Source organism: Crotalus tigris, unplaced genomic scaffold, assembly GCF_016545835.1.
Source record: "Crotalus tigris isolate CLP2741 ecotype Arizona unplaced genomic scaffold, ASM1654583v1 scf7180000018525.42219311030:4301911, whole genome shotgun sequence".
Lineage (NCBI taxonomy): Eukaryota > Metazoa > Chordata > Lepidosauria > Squamata > Viperidae > Crotalus > Crotalus tigris.
In genome coordinates, this window is record NW_024097057.1 from 1,042,133 (window position 1) to 1,060,045 (window position 17,913).

Consider the following 17,913-nt stretch of genomic DNA (forward strand, 5'->3'; position numbering starts at 1 on the left):
ATTGCTCTCACTGTTAGGAAGTTTCTCCTTAATTCCAGGTTGCTTCTCTCTTTGATCAGTTTCCAACCGTTGTTTCTTGTTCTGCCCTCTGGAGTTTTGGAGAATAGTTTGATGCCCTCTTCTTTGTGTCAGCCCCTCAAATACTGGAGTACTGCTATTGTATCTCCCCTATTTCTTCTTTTCTTTACACTAGCTGAACCCAATTCCTGCAGCTGTTCTTCATATGTTTTAGTCTCCAGTCAGGTTTTAGGACGGTGTTGCTGAAAATTGGTTGCCAATGGGCACCAGTGCTGGATTATTGTGCATCAGGTCATAAGATGTCAAGGCAGGTTTCCCCAGGAGCTGAACTGGTGGGACCAAGGTTGAGTTTTGAGTCTCCAGAGATGGCTGAAGGGCTCAGCCCATCCTGTTATTTGATCCTAGCCCACAACACCAAGCTGGCACCTTTGTTTAAATAAGAAACAACACAATGAAGAAAAAAGTGTGATGAATGAGAGGCCCAAGGAGTAGCAGGATCTTTTCTGCTGCCCTAAGTGTGCCTCGTCTGACCTTGACCGCCTCTTGATTGTGTTCACAATACAAAAACAGCAACACAGCTGGTGTTATCTTAAGGTCAGGGAAGTGCTTCATAACTTGCCAAACTGGATAATTATCTTGCATTTTGCAGAAGATTTTGGGAATCTTTGCTTCAGGTATTCTGAGGGATCTTTTGGGAAGATGCCATTGCGAAAGAGAAACAGGTCTAAAGATATTTTTGCAGTATGCTTCCAGGAGGGGGGAAAAATGACTCAACCGAATAGCCAGTGACTGTTTTCCTTATAAAATATGACCTCGTATAATGAAAAGACAGTTTATCAACATAGCAGCTGACATGAGTGAATTAGTCAAGTGTACCTTTCCTGCATATTGGAGTGCACTTCATCATTTCTCTTAAATAGAGTAACTGTCTGAGTTTAAGGCAGCATCTATCATTTCTCCTTGCACACGCTGTGCCACATAATGATAATGTAATAATTTAGCATGGCCTTCAGACTTTTGGATGCCTTGCTGGTGTTATTCCTTCACAGCGTAAAGGGCCAGACTGTGAGATCAGAAAAGCACACAAATGTCCACGGTCTTATAAAATCAAAACTTTCATTTAAGTAGGGATTTTTCCACAAATCGTTTCTCTAGCCACAAAGAATGGAGGCCTTTGAACTATGGTGCTAGAGAAGACTCCTGCGAGTCCCCTGGACTGCAAGGCGATCAAACTGGTCAGTCCTAGAGGAGATCAACCCCAACTGCTCTTTAGAAGGCCAGATCCTGAAGTTGAAACTCAAATACTCTGGCCACCTAATGAGAAGGAAGGACTCACTGGAGAAAGGCCTAATGCTGGGAAAGATTGAGGGCAATAGAAGAAGGGGACGACAGAGAATGAGATGGCTGGATGGAGTCACTGAAGCAGGAGGCGTGAGCTTAAAGGGATTCCAGAAGATGGTAGAGGACAGGAAGGCCTGGAGGAACGTTATCCATGGGGTCACAATGGGTTGGACACGACTTCACAACTAACAACAAGCCACAATATACTACAGCTGGCGGGTGGGAGTCAGCACTGCTTCTGACCAGTATTATAAACCTTTGAGCTGTGTTGCATTGATATTATGTTTTGTTGTTTTTAAATCATGGTGGTTCCATGATGGGGTTTTTTTTTTATCTTTATCTGTTTTGGTCCTGAAGGGTCATCAGCACAAGGCTGTCCTCTGTTGGTTTTTCATTCGGAAGGTCTGAGGGGCAGTAAGAGAGACTTTATAAACTGTGGGTGCTTGGTGCTCTCTGAGCTTTGTTGTTTTCTTGCAGACATTTCATTACCCAACTGGGTAACATCATCAGTGCTAGAAGGGAGTGGGTTTTGCTCTCTGTTTATATACAAGGAATCAAGGAACTACCAAGAACACTTCCACCAATACTCATAAGGCAAGCAGAGCATAAGACAAGCAGAGTATTTAAACAGAGCGCAAATCCCACTGCCTTCAATTACTGAAGCTGTTACCTAGTGGGGTGATGAAGCGTCTACAAGAAAACAAGCAAGCTCAGAGAGCATCAAGGACGCCACAGTTCAACCCTGATATGCAAATATTCTCGGCTGAAGACTATATTTTCAGTAGCGATATTTCATTTGTGAAATGTTCTCTTCACCAACCTGATTGGGGCAGACTCTATCCAGTCTCAAAAAGTCCTTCAGCTTCCTGAGGTTTTGGGGTTTTGTTTTTTTAGCATCCTCTGGACATCATTTCACAGCTAGTCCTCTTTTAGTAACCACAGTTGGGACCGACAGCCCCGTTGTTGAATAAAGAATGTTGAGTGAACATAAAAAGAATGATGTTCTTGGTATTTATTCTTATTCAGCATCAGCCTGAGAGAGTTGAAAACAATACTTCCCTCCATCAACTTCAAAGTGAACAGTGTGAAGTACTTGAAAGATAAGTTTGCGGTGAGTATTGGTTTAGGCGACATGTCCTGCAGCTTACTATTACCGTGCATTTTACGTAGTTCCAAAATAATCTGTCTTCTGGGTTTCATTGGGGAACAGTTTTTTTTTCCCCATCTTGGGAAAGATGTTGTTAATGGCAGAGGGTAGGAACTCTCATCTCCCTTTGCTGTTCCATGGGCATGGGGAAGGGGTGTAAATGTAGCTTTTCAGTGTGCACACCACAGTCACCCAGAAAATGGTTCCTTCTTCCTATGAAACCCATGTGGCATCTCTGGGAAAGAAGTAATGTCTTCTGTGTGTTTTCTTCCTGACTAGTGCTCTTGTTAGAACAGCAGGAACCTGGATGTTCATGTTCAAATTACAGTCAAAGACCAGAGACCGGAACAAATAAAAACACTCCCTAAATACCACAGTTAAAAATTCTAGAATAAATAATAAATAACACATAGAATCTATATTAAAATCACAATTTGGCATCCAGTCTGTCAGTTACACATGGCCTAACTATACTATAATATCAGTCCATAAGCTGTGGGGCTTGTAGACATTCACATTTAGGCGAGCAAATTAATAGAAGCCATATTCTCCAGCTGTGCACAAATGCAAAATCTTCACCAGAATAACAGAGTCAGACGGGACCTAGTCCAGGAGTCCCCAACCCCCAGTCCATGGACCGGTACTGGCCCACAGCATGCCAGCAACCAGTCCGCACAAACAAACAAAGCCCCATCCGTGGTATGCAGGCAGCACACAAACCCACGCACTCTTTGGTTCGTGGAAAAACCTTTCTCCACGGAACCGGTCCCTGGTGCCCAAAAGGTTGGGGACCTCTGTTCTAGTCCAGTCCCCTGCATAAGCAGGAGAGTGTATTTCATTTCAGACAAGTGTCCAATCTGTTCTTAAAAGTCTCCAGTGATGGAGCACCCACAACTTCTGAAGGCCAGAACTTCATCTCTGAAGCCCTAGTGCAGAACTGTCTTTTTGTTAGATTAGAGCAGGGCTTTTCAACCAGTGGTACGGGTACCACCTGTGGTACATGGGCACCTGGCAGGTGTTACGCGACCATCCTAGAAAAGTGGTAGCGGGGGAGGGGAATGAGCTGAACTGGTAGCAGCACCGCACAAGCCTGAGCGAGAGATGGCTGGAGCTGCAGGGCTGTCAGGTCTCAGTGGAAGTGCCAGGATCAGTGCCAGGCTCCAGCTGGAGCTCGGCGCTGATCCTGGCGCTTTTGCTGAGCCCAGAAGAAGCGCTGATCAGCCTCTCCAGGGTCTTGTGATTTCCATTCAGATGCTTGGCAACTGATTCATATTTATGACGGTCACAGTGTCCCAGGGTCATGTGAAGCGACCAAAACCTGCTGCAACCACCCAGCAGACGGGGGGAATAAAAACCAAACACCCCCACCCACCCACCCCCGCTGCCAATCCTCAACAGAAATGCTCACAACAATGAAAACCTCGGGCAGGAGGAAGAGTGCCACCGGGTGGGCAGGCAGGTGTCTTGCTCGGCTGTGGCTTGGGAGACACTTTTTTCAGTGCCATTGCAACTTCTAAGAGTCACTAAGCAAATTGTTGTAAGTTAAGGACTACCTGTACTTTATCACTTTTTTCCTTTTTTTTCTTTTTTGGTTATCACGTTTTTGACACCTTGCTAGGCGACGGGTGGTCCTCAGATGTTGCCATATCCTAAAAGTGGTACAATGGGTGAAAAGGTTGAAAAGCCCTGGATTAGAGGATACGTAACTGCCTTTCCTCTAATCCGGGACGGGATAAACGGCTTTGGGGTAGGTGTAGCTTTGGCAAAAATCTAAATTGCTGCCTCATTACTTAGGGATGGCTTATTTATTTATTTTTTACTCAGGAAATAAAAGCTGCTAAAGAAGAACTTAGCTTTGAGCAATTTCATCTTTTCTACAAGAAGATTATGTTTGACCAACAGAAATCGGTAAATGTTCTGCTCTTATCTGACTTCCTCTTAATGTGTAGAGTATCTTTCTGTGTTGTAACCTGACATGTAGTAATTAGTTAGTACATAGGTTTTCAGTCTTATATTTAATTCAGGCATGATACCAAAGTTCCTTGCTTTTAATTGAGTAGATTCAGAACTATAAGTCTATTATGCATACATACATATATACATATATACATATATAGAGAGATACAGATATACAGATATAGATATAGATAGAAATAAACCAAAGCTTTTGATGATTTTCACTTGTCTGAACACCTGTTTTTCTCCAGGCAATAACTGTTCTATGCAGAAGAAAATTATTTGTTCTTTATTCGTCATTTTTCTCTTCCCAGGTTCTGGATGAATTCAAAAAGGATTCTACCATGTTCCTCTTAGGGTGAGATATTGTGTGAAGCAATTTTATTCACAACCACATTTAAAGTGCTTCGATCAGAATCTTCCCTGCGATACAATTTTGTTGCTTACTCTTTTTGTCACAGTAGATTAATGAGATACATTTAACTGTATTTGTGTACTATTTTAAGCAAGAGACGCTGGCTTAGTAAACCACACTATCCACAAATCTCATCCTGCGTTCTGCATCCTGTTCATATTGATATAACCTTCATGAACTCCGGATTATGGTTTATTGAAACCAAACAAGCCATGATCTAAGTCAGAGTTTGTTGCTTCTCATTTATTTGAGCAGAAAAGCCCCATCTAATTCTAAGATGCAAAATTTACACAAAGCTTTTAATCTTTGGTCTAATTATCCGTTTATTGTACATAAGGGGTGGAAAGAAGTCATGCATTTCCGTTCTGTTTCTTTGTATAGTCATCTGATAAATCTGGATTAAGATTTAGGATTCTCTGGAAACTTAACGACAGTCAGGTGACTTACAGATACTCCTCGACTTAATGACCACAATTGGGATCACTGCAAGTATCATAAATAGGCGCAGTCCTTGACTTACAGCAGTTCATTTAGTGACTGAAGTTATAACGACACTGAAAAAAGTCACTTATAACCATTTTTCACACTTATGGCAGTTGTAGCATCCCCATGGTCACGTGATTTATATTTGGACGCTTGGCAACTGACTCATATTTATGACGGTGTCAGTGTTGAGGGGTCACGTGATCCCCTTTTGCGACCTTTTATTTCCAAGGTGTTGCACAGCCCTACTTTTATAGTGTTATTTAAAATTCAGGAAATGAAACATTCACGTCCTCAGATGCAATAATTCTTTTCTCTCTCTCTTCCTTTCCTGTCCGGTATTTTTGTTTAAACCTTTCTCATCTTTTCAGCCGATTTTGCTGTACGATTTTTCTTTTTTGACCTACCCTGCAATTTAGGAGGGAAAAAATCATTAAAGAAAATGATTCCAGAGGAAGATAATTGCTTTTAAATGATGATAATTAAATGCTTTTTTTTCCCAAGACCTTTGAACCGGTAGAGGGCTCAGATCTTAGCCTGCCTGCAGTTGTTTTTGGTTAAAGACAATGTTTCCCTTGTTCACCAAGGCTTAGTCTCAGCTTTGTCAGAATACATACTGGATATTGTGCGTTTTTTCCTCTAATCTGGCGTTTTCCAAATTGCTTTTAACTTTTTTTGTTGCAGAAACACAGATCGGCCAGATGCCTCAGCAGTACATTTACACGATTTTCAGAGGTTTCTGCTACATGAGCAGCAGGTGAGAAGATCCTAATGCTCTTGTTTTTCAATGTACATGTATGTATGACATCATGGTTAAATATGGTAGGATCCATTGGCTGAGTCCATGGCAAAGCAAAAGAGTCATGGTTAAAAGACTTCCTTATTCCAGAGACTGGTGCCGAATAATACAATTTTATGTCTGAAGGAATCAGCTTTAGGTCTTCCTGGTATAATATCGTTGCCAACCAGTACACTGTTTTTAGGCTGAGTCAGAATGCTATCATAGCTGGGGTGGGGGCAAGGTTTAGAACCTAGATCTTCCAGTTCCTGATCCAGTATCTTCACCAGCTACCACAGCATCCTGGATCTTGGTCAGAGAGGGAAGGATTCACCCCAAGTCTACCATGGACCTTCTCTTGATTGAATGGGAACTTGGGCCTACTCACTCCTAGTCCCAACATCTTAACCATTACACCACCCTTGGCAGTTATACTGTGGCATCACTGTTTCCTTTCAAAGATGATAATACTGGAGATGAACAGACATGTTGGATGATACTCTTTGTAATTTCAGGAATCTTGGGCACAGGATCTTAATAAAGTAAGAGAACGGATGTCCAAATTTATAGATGACACTATGAGGGAAACAGATGAACCTTTCCTCTACGTTGATGAGGTAAATGGGAGTGTTCTGATGAAAGAAAAAACAGTCATAATGTAGGCCAAGTATTTATTTATTGATTGATTAAATTAAGTATGTAATAGAATGCATTTGCATGGGGTCTCTCTCTCTCTCTTCTTGTCAAGCTACATCTTCTGAAATTCCTTCATTCTTGACCTGTTTCCCCGTTTTATTTCTTAAAACAACAACACATCCGCAAATGACAATGGGGAATGGCGGGGTGATCACTGAATTGATTCATCTTAGGTAAATGACATCTGTTTATATTTTTCCATCTCTCTCTCTCTCTCTTTCTCTCTGTGTTACTTTATTGTAGTTTCTTACCTACCTTTTTTCGAAAGAAAACACCATTTGGGACGAGAAGTATGCTTCAGTGGACCCACAAGACATGAATAATCCTTTGTCGCATTACTGGATTTCTTCTTCCCATAATACGTAAGTATTATGGTCTTTTATCTGACTGCGTTTTATGACTGTATTTTATGATTATGCTCATGATTTATCTCTTGTTGCTTGTATGTACACCGAGGGCTTATGCACCGGAGACAAATTCCTTGTGTGTCCAATCGTACTTGGCCAATAAAGAATTTCAACTGTTCTATCTGTTCACCCTTGATAATAATGGAAAGCTGCATTTCATTTTTCCGTGGTGTTCTTTCCGGCTTAGTTACCTCACTGGAGATCAGCTTCGTAGTGAATCTTCTCCAGAAGCCTACATCAGATGTCTCCGAATGGGGTGTCGATGTATTGAGTGTGAGTAATCTCTTTCTGCCTTTTCACCCCATACATAAAAATTCATCAGTAAAGGAGAATATTTGTAGTTCAGGGTTGACATGAGGGGTCCTTGATGCTCTCTGAGCTTGCTAGTTTTCTTGCAGACGTTTCATTACCCAAAACGGACTAGCACTGATGTTGTTACCTAGTTTGGGTAATGAAATGTCTGAAGCTCACAGAGCATCAAGGACTCCTCATAAAAAATGTATATCTTCTTAAATTATGGTAATAATGTAAAGTCTGAGGGGTCCTTGGTGCTTGTTTTCTTGCAGATGTTTCATTACCCAAGCTAGGTTAACATCAGCAGTGCAAGACAACAAGCAAGCTCAGAGAGCGCCAAGGACCCCTCACTTCAACCTTGAGCTAGAAATATTCTCTCTTTATTGGAATCTAAAATCTTTCTAGCTCAAGGTTGAAGTGAGGGGTCCTTGGCGCTCTCTGAGCTTGCTTGTTGTCTTGCACTGCTGATGTTAACCTAGCTTGGGTAATAATATTTTTAGAGGATCATCATAATCAAATCTCTGTTTATTAAACCAATTCTACTTTTGATGCCGAAATGCATCTGCAGTTTACCGAGGAAAGATAAAACTACAGGATACTAGAGTTACAAGTTAAAATAAACAATTGCCCTCAATTATTATGAATTTCCTGTTGAATTACTCCAGATTTCATTGTTCACAGCAGCCGCTGCAGTGAATGTTTATGCATTGTTTCTTCATCTGGCGTATTAAGGAACTAACCCTGGGATTTCTTGCTTTGATTTGTAAAACAAGTCGTACCGAAATGGTGACTCAAAAAAAAAAAAAAAAGCAGAATGTCAGGCACAGAAACTTGTCGCTCAAATCTGTGCAGCTCTCTTTTTGTTCTTCAAATAAGAAATCCTTCTTTTAATAAAGAGATTGGGCTGACAAGAAGAAGCAGAAAAGAAGTGATATGACGTTCCTTTCCGGGGTCTTTAGCTTCTGCTTTTTTTGATGTGTCAAGAATTGTATTATTGCCTTTCAAAATGAATAGCTGATAAGTATTTACACATGGAAGATGTCCCAGGATAATGTTGCAGGATCCAATCTGGATTCATCACGGGGACCAGAGGCTTAGTCTTCCAAGTGTTAGGGTTCATGCTGGAGATCATCTTCAGGGAAATTCTCTCAACAAAGTGTGTACTTTGGGCTGTTCTAAGTGTGGTATTTATACGTTGCCTCATGCATGTGGTTTTTTAGATGTTGATCGGGGTGTTAATGGCTGGCTATTTAGTCGTTGGCTATTGTTTCCTTGCCTCCTAAATATACGTATTTAATTTGTCACTCACACTTCTCATTTACTTATTGGGCAATTAAATATTTAACTTCAAAGTTCTTGGTGGTCTCTCTGAGCTTGGTGGTTTTCTTGCAGATGTTTTATTACCTAGCTAGATGGCATCATCAGTGCTGCCGATGTTACCTTGTTGGGTAATGAAATATCTGCAAAAAAACTACCAAACTTGGAGAGTACCAAAAGTCTCACAGTACAAGCCTGAGCTACAAATATGCTCTTATTTAACTTTATATTCCTTTGTTGCAATTAATTTTTTTCCTTTTTGTTGTCTGTATTAGTGGATTGCTGGGATGGTCCTGAGGGAAAGCCCATTATCTATCATGGATGGACACGAACGACCAAAATTAAATTTGATGATGTTGTGCAGGCAATCAAGGACTATGCATTTGTAGCATCTGAGTAAGTGCTGATTATTTTTAATTACCCCAAAGAATAATGCTTTTCACAGTTTTCTGCTCCAAAAATGTTTTGAATTCCACTATTCCCCTCTTTGTTCTTAAACTTTCCAAGCATGTTTACCATTTAAAACATTGTCTTACAGACTAGAAGAGACTTCACAAAATTCCTACTTGCAGCATCCAGGGTGACCCCCCTGACTATTGTAGAGTAGAGTAGAGTTGAGTTGAGTTGAGTTGGAAGGGACCTTGGAGATCTTCTGTTCAGTTTCTTGGAGGGGAACCAAAATGTTTTTTTTTTAAAAAAATAAAAAAAAATAAATTCAGAAAGTCCAGTTGCCTGTTGGAAAAAGCATGGCTGGGACAATCATGACTTGGATGATAGGGAATCTCCATCGACACTGGACTAAACTCTAATCTACCCCAGTCACGATGGATCCAAGGGGGTTCTTATCACCCTCTTCATGAGTATTTCTCTCTTTTACTGAAGATACCCAGTGATCTTGTCAATCGAGGAGCATTGTAGCGTAGAGCAGCAGCGTCACATAGCAAAGGTGTTCAGGGAAGTGTTTGGAGACCAGCTTCTAGCAAAGCCTGTTGAAGCCAGTGCTGATCAGCTCCCGTCCCCAACTCAGTTGAAAGGAAAAATCATCATCAAGGTAAGTTGGAGTTGGCAGTTAAAAAAAAATGTAATAAAATGCACGGATGCAATTTGCCTCCCTTTGCCTTGCTCTCTTGAAGGGAACTGAGACTTTCCCCCTGGATGGTAGAAAGTATGAGATTTAGGAAATGCACCAAGATGGTGGTGTGTGGGTTTTTTTTATTTCTCTTCCCCAGCTTTGGATTTGGTACAGTGCTGTCTTTCTACAACTCATCCATCTGTCCGTCCATTCTTTTAAACGTTCACTTAATGAAAAAGGAAAAAGAGAAAAAGAATAAAACAGTAATAGAAGAAAGGCAGTGCCACAGTAAGAAAGATTTTGTGAAAGGGCTTTTTATACTTTTATGAAGCTCTACAAAACAGTTTCAGCGAAGAATAACTATGTTTCATTATAACTATCCATCCACCTGTCTGTAAGTACAGGTGATCCTTGACTTACAATTGGTAGCTTAGTGACCATTTGAAGTTACAGTGGACCCCAGTTGCTACACACACACACACACACACACAATTGTGTTTGGGGCCCTCAGCTCATCTTTTCGTCCATTTGCAGCATCCCACCATCACCTGATCATGTTTTTGACACTTTTTGCTGGTTAGCATTATTAAGCTATGATAGATCTATGCACAGAGGCGGGGCTGAAATCTGTTATCTTTTTTTTCCCAGCAAATGCATTATTTTTTTAAATGATATTAATCTAATAATAGCACATAGTTGGCATTAAACAGAAGCAGTACGCCTTAAATTTACTACAGTTAAAAGCCAGCTTTCATCCAGATCAGAATTGGCCATTCATTAGAATAATTTCATTTCTAACCAACGCCTACCGTAAAACAATTCATCTGTGCTTAATAATTCCGAGCAATGAAGCAGGTGTCCATCTTGGCAGGCTTATCTTTCTCCTGAACAAATCCTGGAAATGCAGAAAATTTCACTGGGAGTAGCAAAGGAAACTGACTTTTGCATTTGTATGTTTCAAAGTCAAATTGTTGAGCATTCCGCACTATTATAATATTAAGCTTGAGCGCCAGAGATCCTTAATAATGGAAACTGGAATTTTCCAAAGCAAGTAAGCCATATACAATCAGGTTGTAGACAGAGACTTCAATTTTCAGTAAATTTATGTAAATTATGCTACAAATTGGACCAGCAAATAATGTCTTTGGACCAGCAAATAATGTCTTTGGACCAGCATAGATAATCAGAAGTTAGTCATTATCATGGGAAAGTGAAGAGAGGAAGCAGTTGGTCTTGGAGCAGAGGATGTTCATACGCTTTGAACAGAGCATTGACTTCTTTAAGGATGTTGTTTAGAGCAGAAGCTCAAGGGAAAAGTCCTGGAGAACTCATCCAAGGTGTTCGTTTCTCATAATTGCTTTCTTCGTTTACACCAGCATAAAAAATTGGGACCCAAAGGTGACGTAGATGTGAACACAGAAGATAAGAAGGAGGAAAAGAAACAACAAGGGGAACTATACATGTGGGACACAATTGACCAGGTAACCAAGGATTCTACTTCTCCCTTTGTAGCTGACATTCATCATGGAGAAATGAGAAGGGAGAGAGACGTTTTGAGGAGTTTATTGCTATCTTTTCCTGATTTGACAGCAAAGTTGTCTTTCAACCATTTTTGGCCTTGTAGAAATGGACTCGTCATTACTGTGCTGTAGCCAATGGAAAGCTCTCCTTCAGTGATGATATAGAACAGAATGCTGAGGAAGAACCCCCAAAGGTATGTAAACTGCTCATGTTATGTCTTTTACTTACTTATTTATTTTTTATTAAATTCACGTGCCACCTGTCACACAGCGACTCCGGAAGATTTAAATCAAAACTAAGTCAAAAGTTATATCAAAAAAGTTAAAATTAAATCTGAAATTTAAATAAAAATATTAAAATTGCATCAAAAATTAAATCCATCAAATGACATCAAAGCGAGCCATTAGCTACCCCACTGCTAAGGTGGGTGACATTTCAACTAGCACTGAAAATGATTGGTAAACTTATTACAGTCCTGTCAAATCTGGCCAAGCTGCTTATGAGTACAGGTAAGAAAGGCTGAGCGCCAAAGAATGGAGGCCTCATCCCCTGGACTGCAAGGCGATCAAACCGGTCAGTCCTAGAGGAGATCAACCCTGACTGCTCTTTAGAAGGCCAGATCCTGAAGTTGAAACTCAAGTACTTTGGCCACCAAATGAGAAGGAAGGACTCACTGGAGAAGAGCCTGATGCTGGGAAAGATGGAGGGCAATAGAAGAAGGGGACGACAGAGACTGAGGTGGCTGGATGGAGTCACTGAAGGTGTGAGCTTAAATGGACTCCAGAAGATGGTAAAGGACAGGAAGGCCTGGAGGAACATTGTCCATGGGGTTGTGATGGGTCGGACACGACTTCGCAACTAACAACAAAGTCAAGGACAAGTTGTATGTGATCCATTGCAATGACCAATTGAAGAAATATTTCTTGTTAATATTTTAGGAAGTGAAAAGCACGGAGCTACACTACGGTGAGAAATGGTTCCATGGGAAGATGGCAGAAGGGAGGACCACAGCCGAAAAGCTCCTGCAGGAATATTGTGCTGAAATGGGTGGCAAAGACGGGACCTTTTTGGTCAGGGAGAGCGAAGCCTACCCAAATGACTACACCCTCTCGTTCTGGTAAGAGCTAATTTGGAACGCGCTTTTCCTGTTTTGGTGCACGAATCAAGTTTTGTCACATTGGGGAGGAAGGCGCGTTTGAGGGAAAAAAATGTGCTAAAATTACTGTTGGTTACATGAGGCTGAATGGGGCTCAATGTAATTCACGAAGGGTCCCCCCACTGCCCAAATTCTGCTCTTTCTGTCGACCTGCTATGAAATGTAATACTTAATTGGAAGTGGAAAAACAAACTTCCTGATTTAGCTGAGTCAATTGTTTAGGAGCTAAGCAAGCTATTTCCTGAATTTGTTCTTATGTTTTGGCTGTCTTAGAAGCAAGACTAAGGGTGTAAAGCACTCTGGAGTGGCATTTTTCAAACTTGCCAAACTTAAAAAATCTGGACTTCAATTCAACCAGCTAGCCTACTTTTTTGCCGAAAATTGGCATTTTCTTGTTTTTGGCCCAAAGCAGCCCATAGCGAACCATGGTTTGTTTAACAATCTCCACACAAAAAAATCAGGTTGTGGCTCACCATCATGAGTTACAACCATGGTGGGCAGGTTCCATTACAGTCATAAGTCAAGGATTATCTATATATCATTAAAATCCTCGATGGGAATATTTGCATCTTGATTGAACGGTGGGGTCCTTGGTGCTCTCTGAGCTTGGTGGTTTTCTTGCAGATGTTTCATTACCAAACTAGGTAACATCATCAGTGCTAGAAGGCAGTGAGGTTTGCTCTCTTTTTATCTCAATCAAGGAATTACTGATCTCACACATATAATCAAAGCAATACACAGTCTAATCAAGGAACTACCAAGAAGAAAACAACATCCCCACCAAAACTGAGAAGACAAGCCACTAGTATATAAACAGAGAACAAACTGCATTTCCTTCTAACATTGATGGTGTTATCTAGTTTGGTAATGAAATGTCTGCAAGAAAACAACCAAGCTCAGAGAGCACCAAGGACCCTATAGTCGTCGTCGTCCTCCTCCTCCTCTTCCTCCTCCTCCTCCTCTCTGCATACCCCACTCCTTACTAGCATTGATGATATTACCTAGCTGAATAATGAAACGTCTGCACGAAAACAACCATGCTTAGGGAGCACCAAGGACCTCTCCATCTTATTCCTACTCTGCATAATTGAGGAGACCCAGTTTCCTTCAATTTTCCTTTCTCTTTCCAAATGCAAACAGTTGCAGTTCATAAATTGAAATAAGAATGAGACTTCTTTTTTTAAAAAAAAAAATAACTTTCTTTTTTTCTCACTTGTCCTAGGAGATCAGGTAGAGTCCAGCACTGCCACATCCGCTCTTCTTCCGATGGAGACAGCATAAAATATTACCTGACCAATAACCTCACCTTCGACAGCATTTCTGACCTAATCCAGCATTACAAAGAAGCCCACTTACGATGCGCTGAGTTTGAGCTGCGCTTGACTGACACCGTCCCGAATCCCAAACCTCACGAATCTAAGGCGTACGTAGAGCCAAAAAAAAAAAAAAAAATTCCAGGGTGGGGTGAAACGCTATTTTTAGTACTGAAGCTTGCTGTTCGTCTTTTGCTATGGTGGCAGAGGAAGAATTTGATTGAAAACAACAAGGAAAGTCAGCTAAACTGACAGACGGTGCTGAATTATGCCTTGAATATGCAACTTTAACCTCAGGAGTCTGGAAAGAGCTACAAACTTCTGGGGACAGTCTGAGCTCTTAAGAGATTTAATCATTTGGCCAAGAGAGAACAGGGAGATGTTAATTGAGGGGGATTCTCTTGCTTGACTTCCTCTCCTTTTAAAACCACAAGCTTTTTGCCCTTTATGGATTTTGTCTCCGTGGCAGTTTATCCAGCTTAGTTTTTGTTATTTTTTTTTTTCTTGGGATGGCTTTTCTCTCTGAGGAAAAATTTGAGAAATAGAGCTTGGTAGAGCCTCTTGGCACAGGCACATGAGCAGGAAGCCACAGCCTTGCCCGTCTGTCTCTCTTATATGTGTGTGGTGTCTGAGGGAGAGATATAACATTACAACACACCCGTGTCCTCTTGTTCAAAGGAAGATGTGGGTAATTGTCTGGCTCTGAGGTACCCACTTCATCCTTTATATCAGTCCAAGGAGTGGAATGGTTTAGATGGAGAAATGTTGTCTTAAGGCAGAGGATTACAGAATAATACAGAACAACAGAGTTGGAAGGGACTTTGGAGGTCTTCTAGTCCAACCCCCTGCTCAAGCAAGAGACCCTATACCATTATGGACAAATGGCCATCCAATCTCTTCTTAAAACTTTCAATGAAGGAGCATCCACAACTTCTGGAAGCAAGCTGTTCCACTGATTAATTGTTCTAGCTGTCAAGAAATTTCTCCTTAGTTCTGGTTGGTTCTGTCCTTGATTAGTTCCATCCATTATTTCTTGTCCTGCCTTCAGGAGAATAGGTCGTCCTCCTTTTCTGTACGATAGCCTCTTAAATATTGGAAGTCTCTTATCATGACACCCCTGGTCTTTCTCTCTCTTTTTCGACTAGAATAAACATTCATTTTGTTTTGGTTCCCCAAACCAGAATTAAACAGGTTGCAAAATTAGCTTGATCAGCTAAGTTTTGTAGCATTTGTTGGGACTTGTAGGGATGAACCAAGCAATCTGGATATAGCTTTCTAGCTCCCAGCCCCTAGTTTAAATCTTTACCTGCTCCAGTCCTGCGTGAAACAAGATCAGAGGATTTGATTTTAGGGAAAAGATGGACATTCTGAAGCTTCCCATCCTTGGGCAACTTACCTGCCCGCAGTTTAGTTGGAGTCCTTGAGTGGATTCACAAGCCAGTATCCTCCCAGAACTTATTTTCTAGCTGAATTCGAGTAAAACATGGTTCAAAGGCAAAACAATAAGATTAGAATGGTAGTTGAAGCTTACATCACCCTATGCTTGTCTTTCTGCTCAATCAGGTGTCTCTCAACTTGGCAACTTCAAGACTTGTGGACTTCAACTCACTGAATTCCTCAGTCAGCCATACTGGCTGGGGAATGCTGGGAGTTGAAGTCCAAAAGTCTTAAAAGTTGCCAAGTTTGGAGACCCCTGTGCTAAATCATACTATACTCTGGATAATGAGGATAGGTGTGATCTTCCAGGCTTGTGTCTTCATTTGGTCCTCTTTTTAAATCTGTAAATCAACTCTTACAGTTCTTCTGTCTATACCTTTGAAATTGGGTTTAAGGGGGTAGGTTTTGGTGAGGTTGTTTCTTTCTCCTCAGTCCACCTGGAATTGAGCTGGTAGAAAAACCTTATCGTTGTACCAGCTCCCCACCTATATTTGACCACTGGTTTGGAGGTCTAAAGGACTGGATTTAGATGGCAGGAAGGGAAAAAAGCCAACAATATCAACATCCAAGAGTAACTTGTTGATTTCAGAATGAAGGAATTCTGTGCTCCTTTCATCATCTGATGTCCCTCTTTGCTATTATTAATGAGATTAAGTTTGAAACTGCAACTACCTTTTTCTCTGTTAGTTGGTATTACAGCAACCTGAGTCGTGGAGAAGCAGAAGACATGTTGATGCGGATTCCAAGGGATGGAGCTTTCCTGATAAGGAAGAGAGATGAACTGGATTCCTATGCCATAACTTTCAGGTAAGATAAGACACATGGGATGATGATTAGATAAATTTTCAGAGCGGCCTTGTGGTTGACTTTACAGAAAAAACAATGAATATCAGGGATATCTGAAGCACTAATTCATCGATTACTGCATATGCTTCCAAAGAGTCTTCTCAAGCTTGTTAGATTAATTGGATGGCAATAGTGTCATGTTCCATGGGTTCTTGAGTTAGATAATGTGTTTAGTCAGCCCACAAAGTTGCAGAGATGAGTAAGTCTCAGGTTAAGCCCTAGCTGATTCTCTCTTTTTTTCTAAAAATGAAAGTAACAATAGCACTAGTGTTTAGACTTATATGCCACTTCATAGTGCTACATAGCCCTCTCTAAATGGTTTACAAAGTCAGCCTTTTGCCCCCCAACAATCTGGGTCCTCATTTTACCGACCTCGGAAGGATGGAAGGCTGAGTCAACCTTGAGCTGGTCTGGATCAAACTGCTGGCAGTCAACAGTATTAGCCTGCAATACTGCATTCCAACCACTGTGCCACCACGGCTCAAGTACTTCTGTTTTCACCTAGTTCAATCCAAGTCTGTTAAGATGGAACCTGAGAAACATGGCTAATTGTTACCCATCCAGGTTGTCCCAGCTGTCAGTAGGAAAAGAAGAGGGATGAACCTTATTGTCTCGTGTGGTAGGAGGCTGATTGGACAGCCAGGAGAATGGAAACATTTTTGAGAAGCTAGAAGATCTTATAATGGTCTGTGGGAATCACCTTGGGAGATGGAGGAAGAGTCTTAACCTAGACAACTGTCACGCAAATGGTGTCTTAGCCAACAGAAGGAAAAAGGACACAGGATGTCTCAGAAGGGAATGTCTGTAGTTTTTTGGAAAGTAAAGAGAAGGTCTTTCAGGCTTTCAAGATTCTGTTAATGTCACTTACAATAAGGATAGTGTTGATACTCATGGATGTGCTTCTTGTCTGGTCTACCTCAAAGGGTCAACAGATCCTCTAATACTCCCTTTGCAAATATTTCGTGCCTCTTCTCCTGTGGATGCCAGGAAATAGAGCCATCCATAAACAATTATCTCTGTTTGCAAAGGCTCTGCTAAATAGAGGTCCAGTTTGGTCTAATGGTTAAGGCATCAGGCTGGAAAGTGGGAGACGGTGAGTTCAAGTCCTGCCTTAGCTGTGAAAGACTGTTGGTTGACTTTGGGCCAATCACCAGGAGACGGTGAATTCTAGTCCTGCTTTAACCATGAAAGTCAGCTAGGTGACATTGGCCCAGTCCTTCTCTCTCAGCACAACCTGTCTCACAGGGTCGTCATAGGGATAATGGAAGGAGGAAGGTGTGTTGGATCTTCTCTGCCTTGAGTTATTTGTAAAAATAATAAAGACCGGATTTAAATTAAATACATAAATAATATGGAATTCTGAGGGCTATTCTGCTCACAAATAGATTGCTTTAAAAAAAAAAAGACCACCCTTGTTTCTTCTGCAGAGCGGAGGGGAAAGTGAAGCATTGTCGAATTAAACAAGAAGGCCGTCTCTTTGTCTTGGGAACCTCTGCTTATTTTGAGAGTTTAGTGGAGCTGGTGAACTACTATGAGAAGCATCCCCTGTACAGGAAGATGAGGCTGCGCTATCCAGTGACTGAGGAACTTCTGGAGCGTTATAGCATGGTAGGTCCCTCTTTTTTAAGATGGGTGCTAAAAGCCACTTATAGAAGCCTGGCATTTGGTCATACTTTCTAGCTAGCTCAAATATCAAAAAAGTTCCCCCCAAATTTT

General features: G+C 41.2%; 1 protein-coding gene across 3 annotated transcripts in view; it reads left to right on the top strand.

The window, feature by feature from the left end:
* Positions 1-17,913, top strand: part of PLCG2 (phospholipase C gamma 2) — a 58,107-nt gene that overhangs the window by 25,780 nt on the left and 14,414 nt on the right. For all 3 annotated transcript variants that reach the window (XM_039353484.1, XM_039353483.1, XM_039353485.1), the window contains exons 6-20: positions 2,386-2,470; positions 4,331-4,414; positions 4,777-4,820; positions 6,045-6,117; positions 6,654-6,755; positions 7,078-7,196; positions 7,429-7,514; positions 9,128-9,248; positions 9,735-9,903; positions 11,301-11,405; positions 11,549-11,638; positions 12,384-12,562; positions 13,824-14,024; positions 16,039-16,158; positions 17,625-17,805. In XM_039353484.1, the coding sequence (XP_039209418.1) occupies positions 2,386-2,470; positions 4,331-4,414; positions 4,777-4,820; positions 6,045-6,117; positions 6,654-6,755; positions 7,078-7,196; positions 7,429-7,514; positions 9,128-9,248; positions 9,735-9,903; positions 11,301-11,405; positions 11,549-11,638; positions 12,384-12,562; positions 13,824-14,024; positions 16,039-16,158; positions 17,625-17,805 (1,759 nt within the window). The remainder of the gene's footprint in view (positions 1-2,385; positions 2,471-4,330; positions 4,415-4,776; positions 4,821-6,044; positions 6,118-6,653; positions 6,756-7,077; positions 7,197-7,428; positions 7,515-9,127; positions 9,249-9,734; positions 9,904-11,300; positions 11,406-11,548; positions 11,639-12,383; positions 12,563-13,823; positions 14,025-16,038; positions 16,159-17,624; positions 17,806-17,913) is intronic.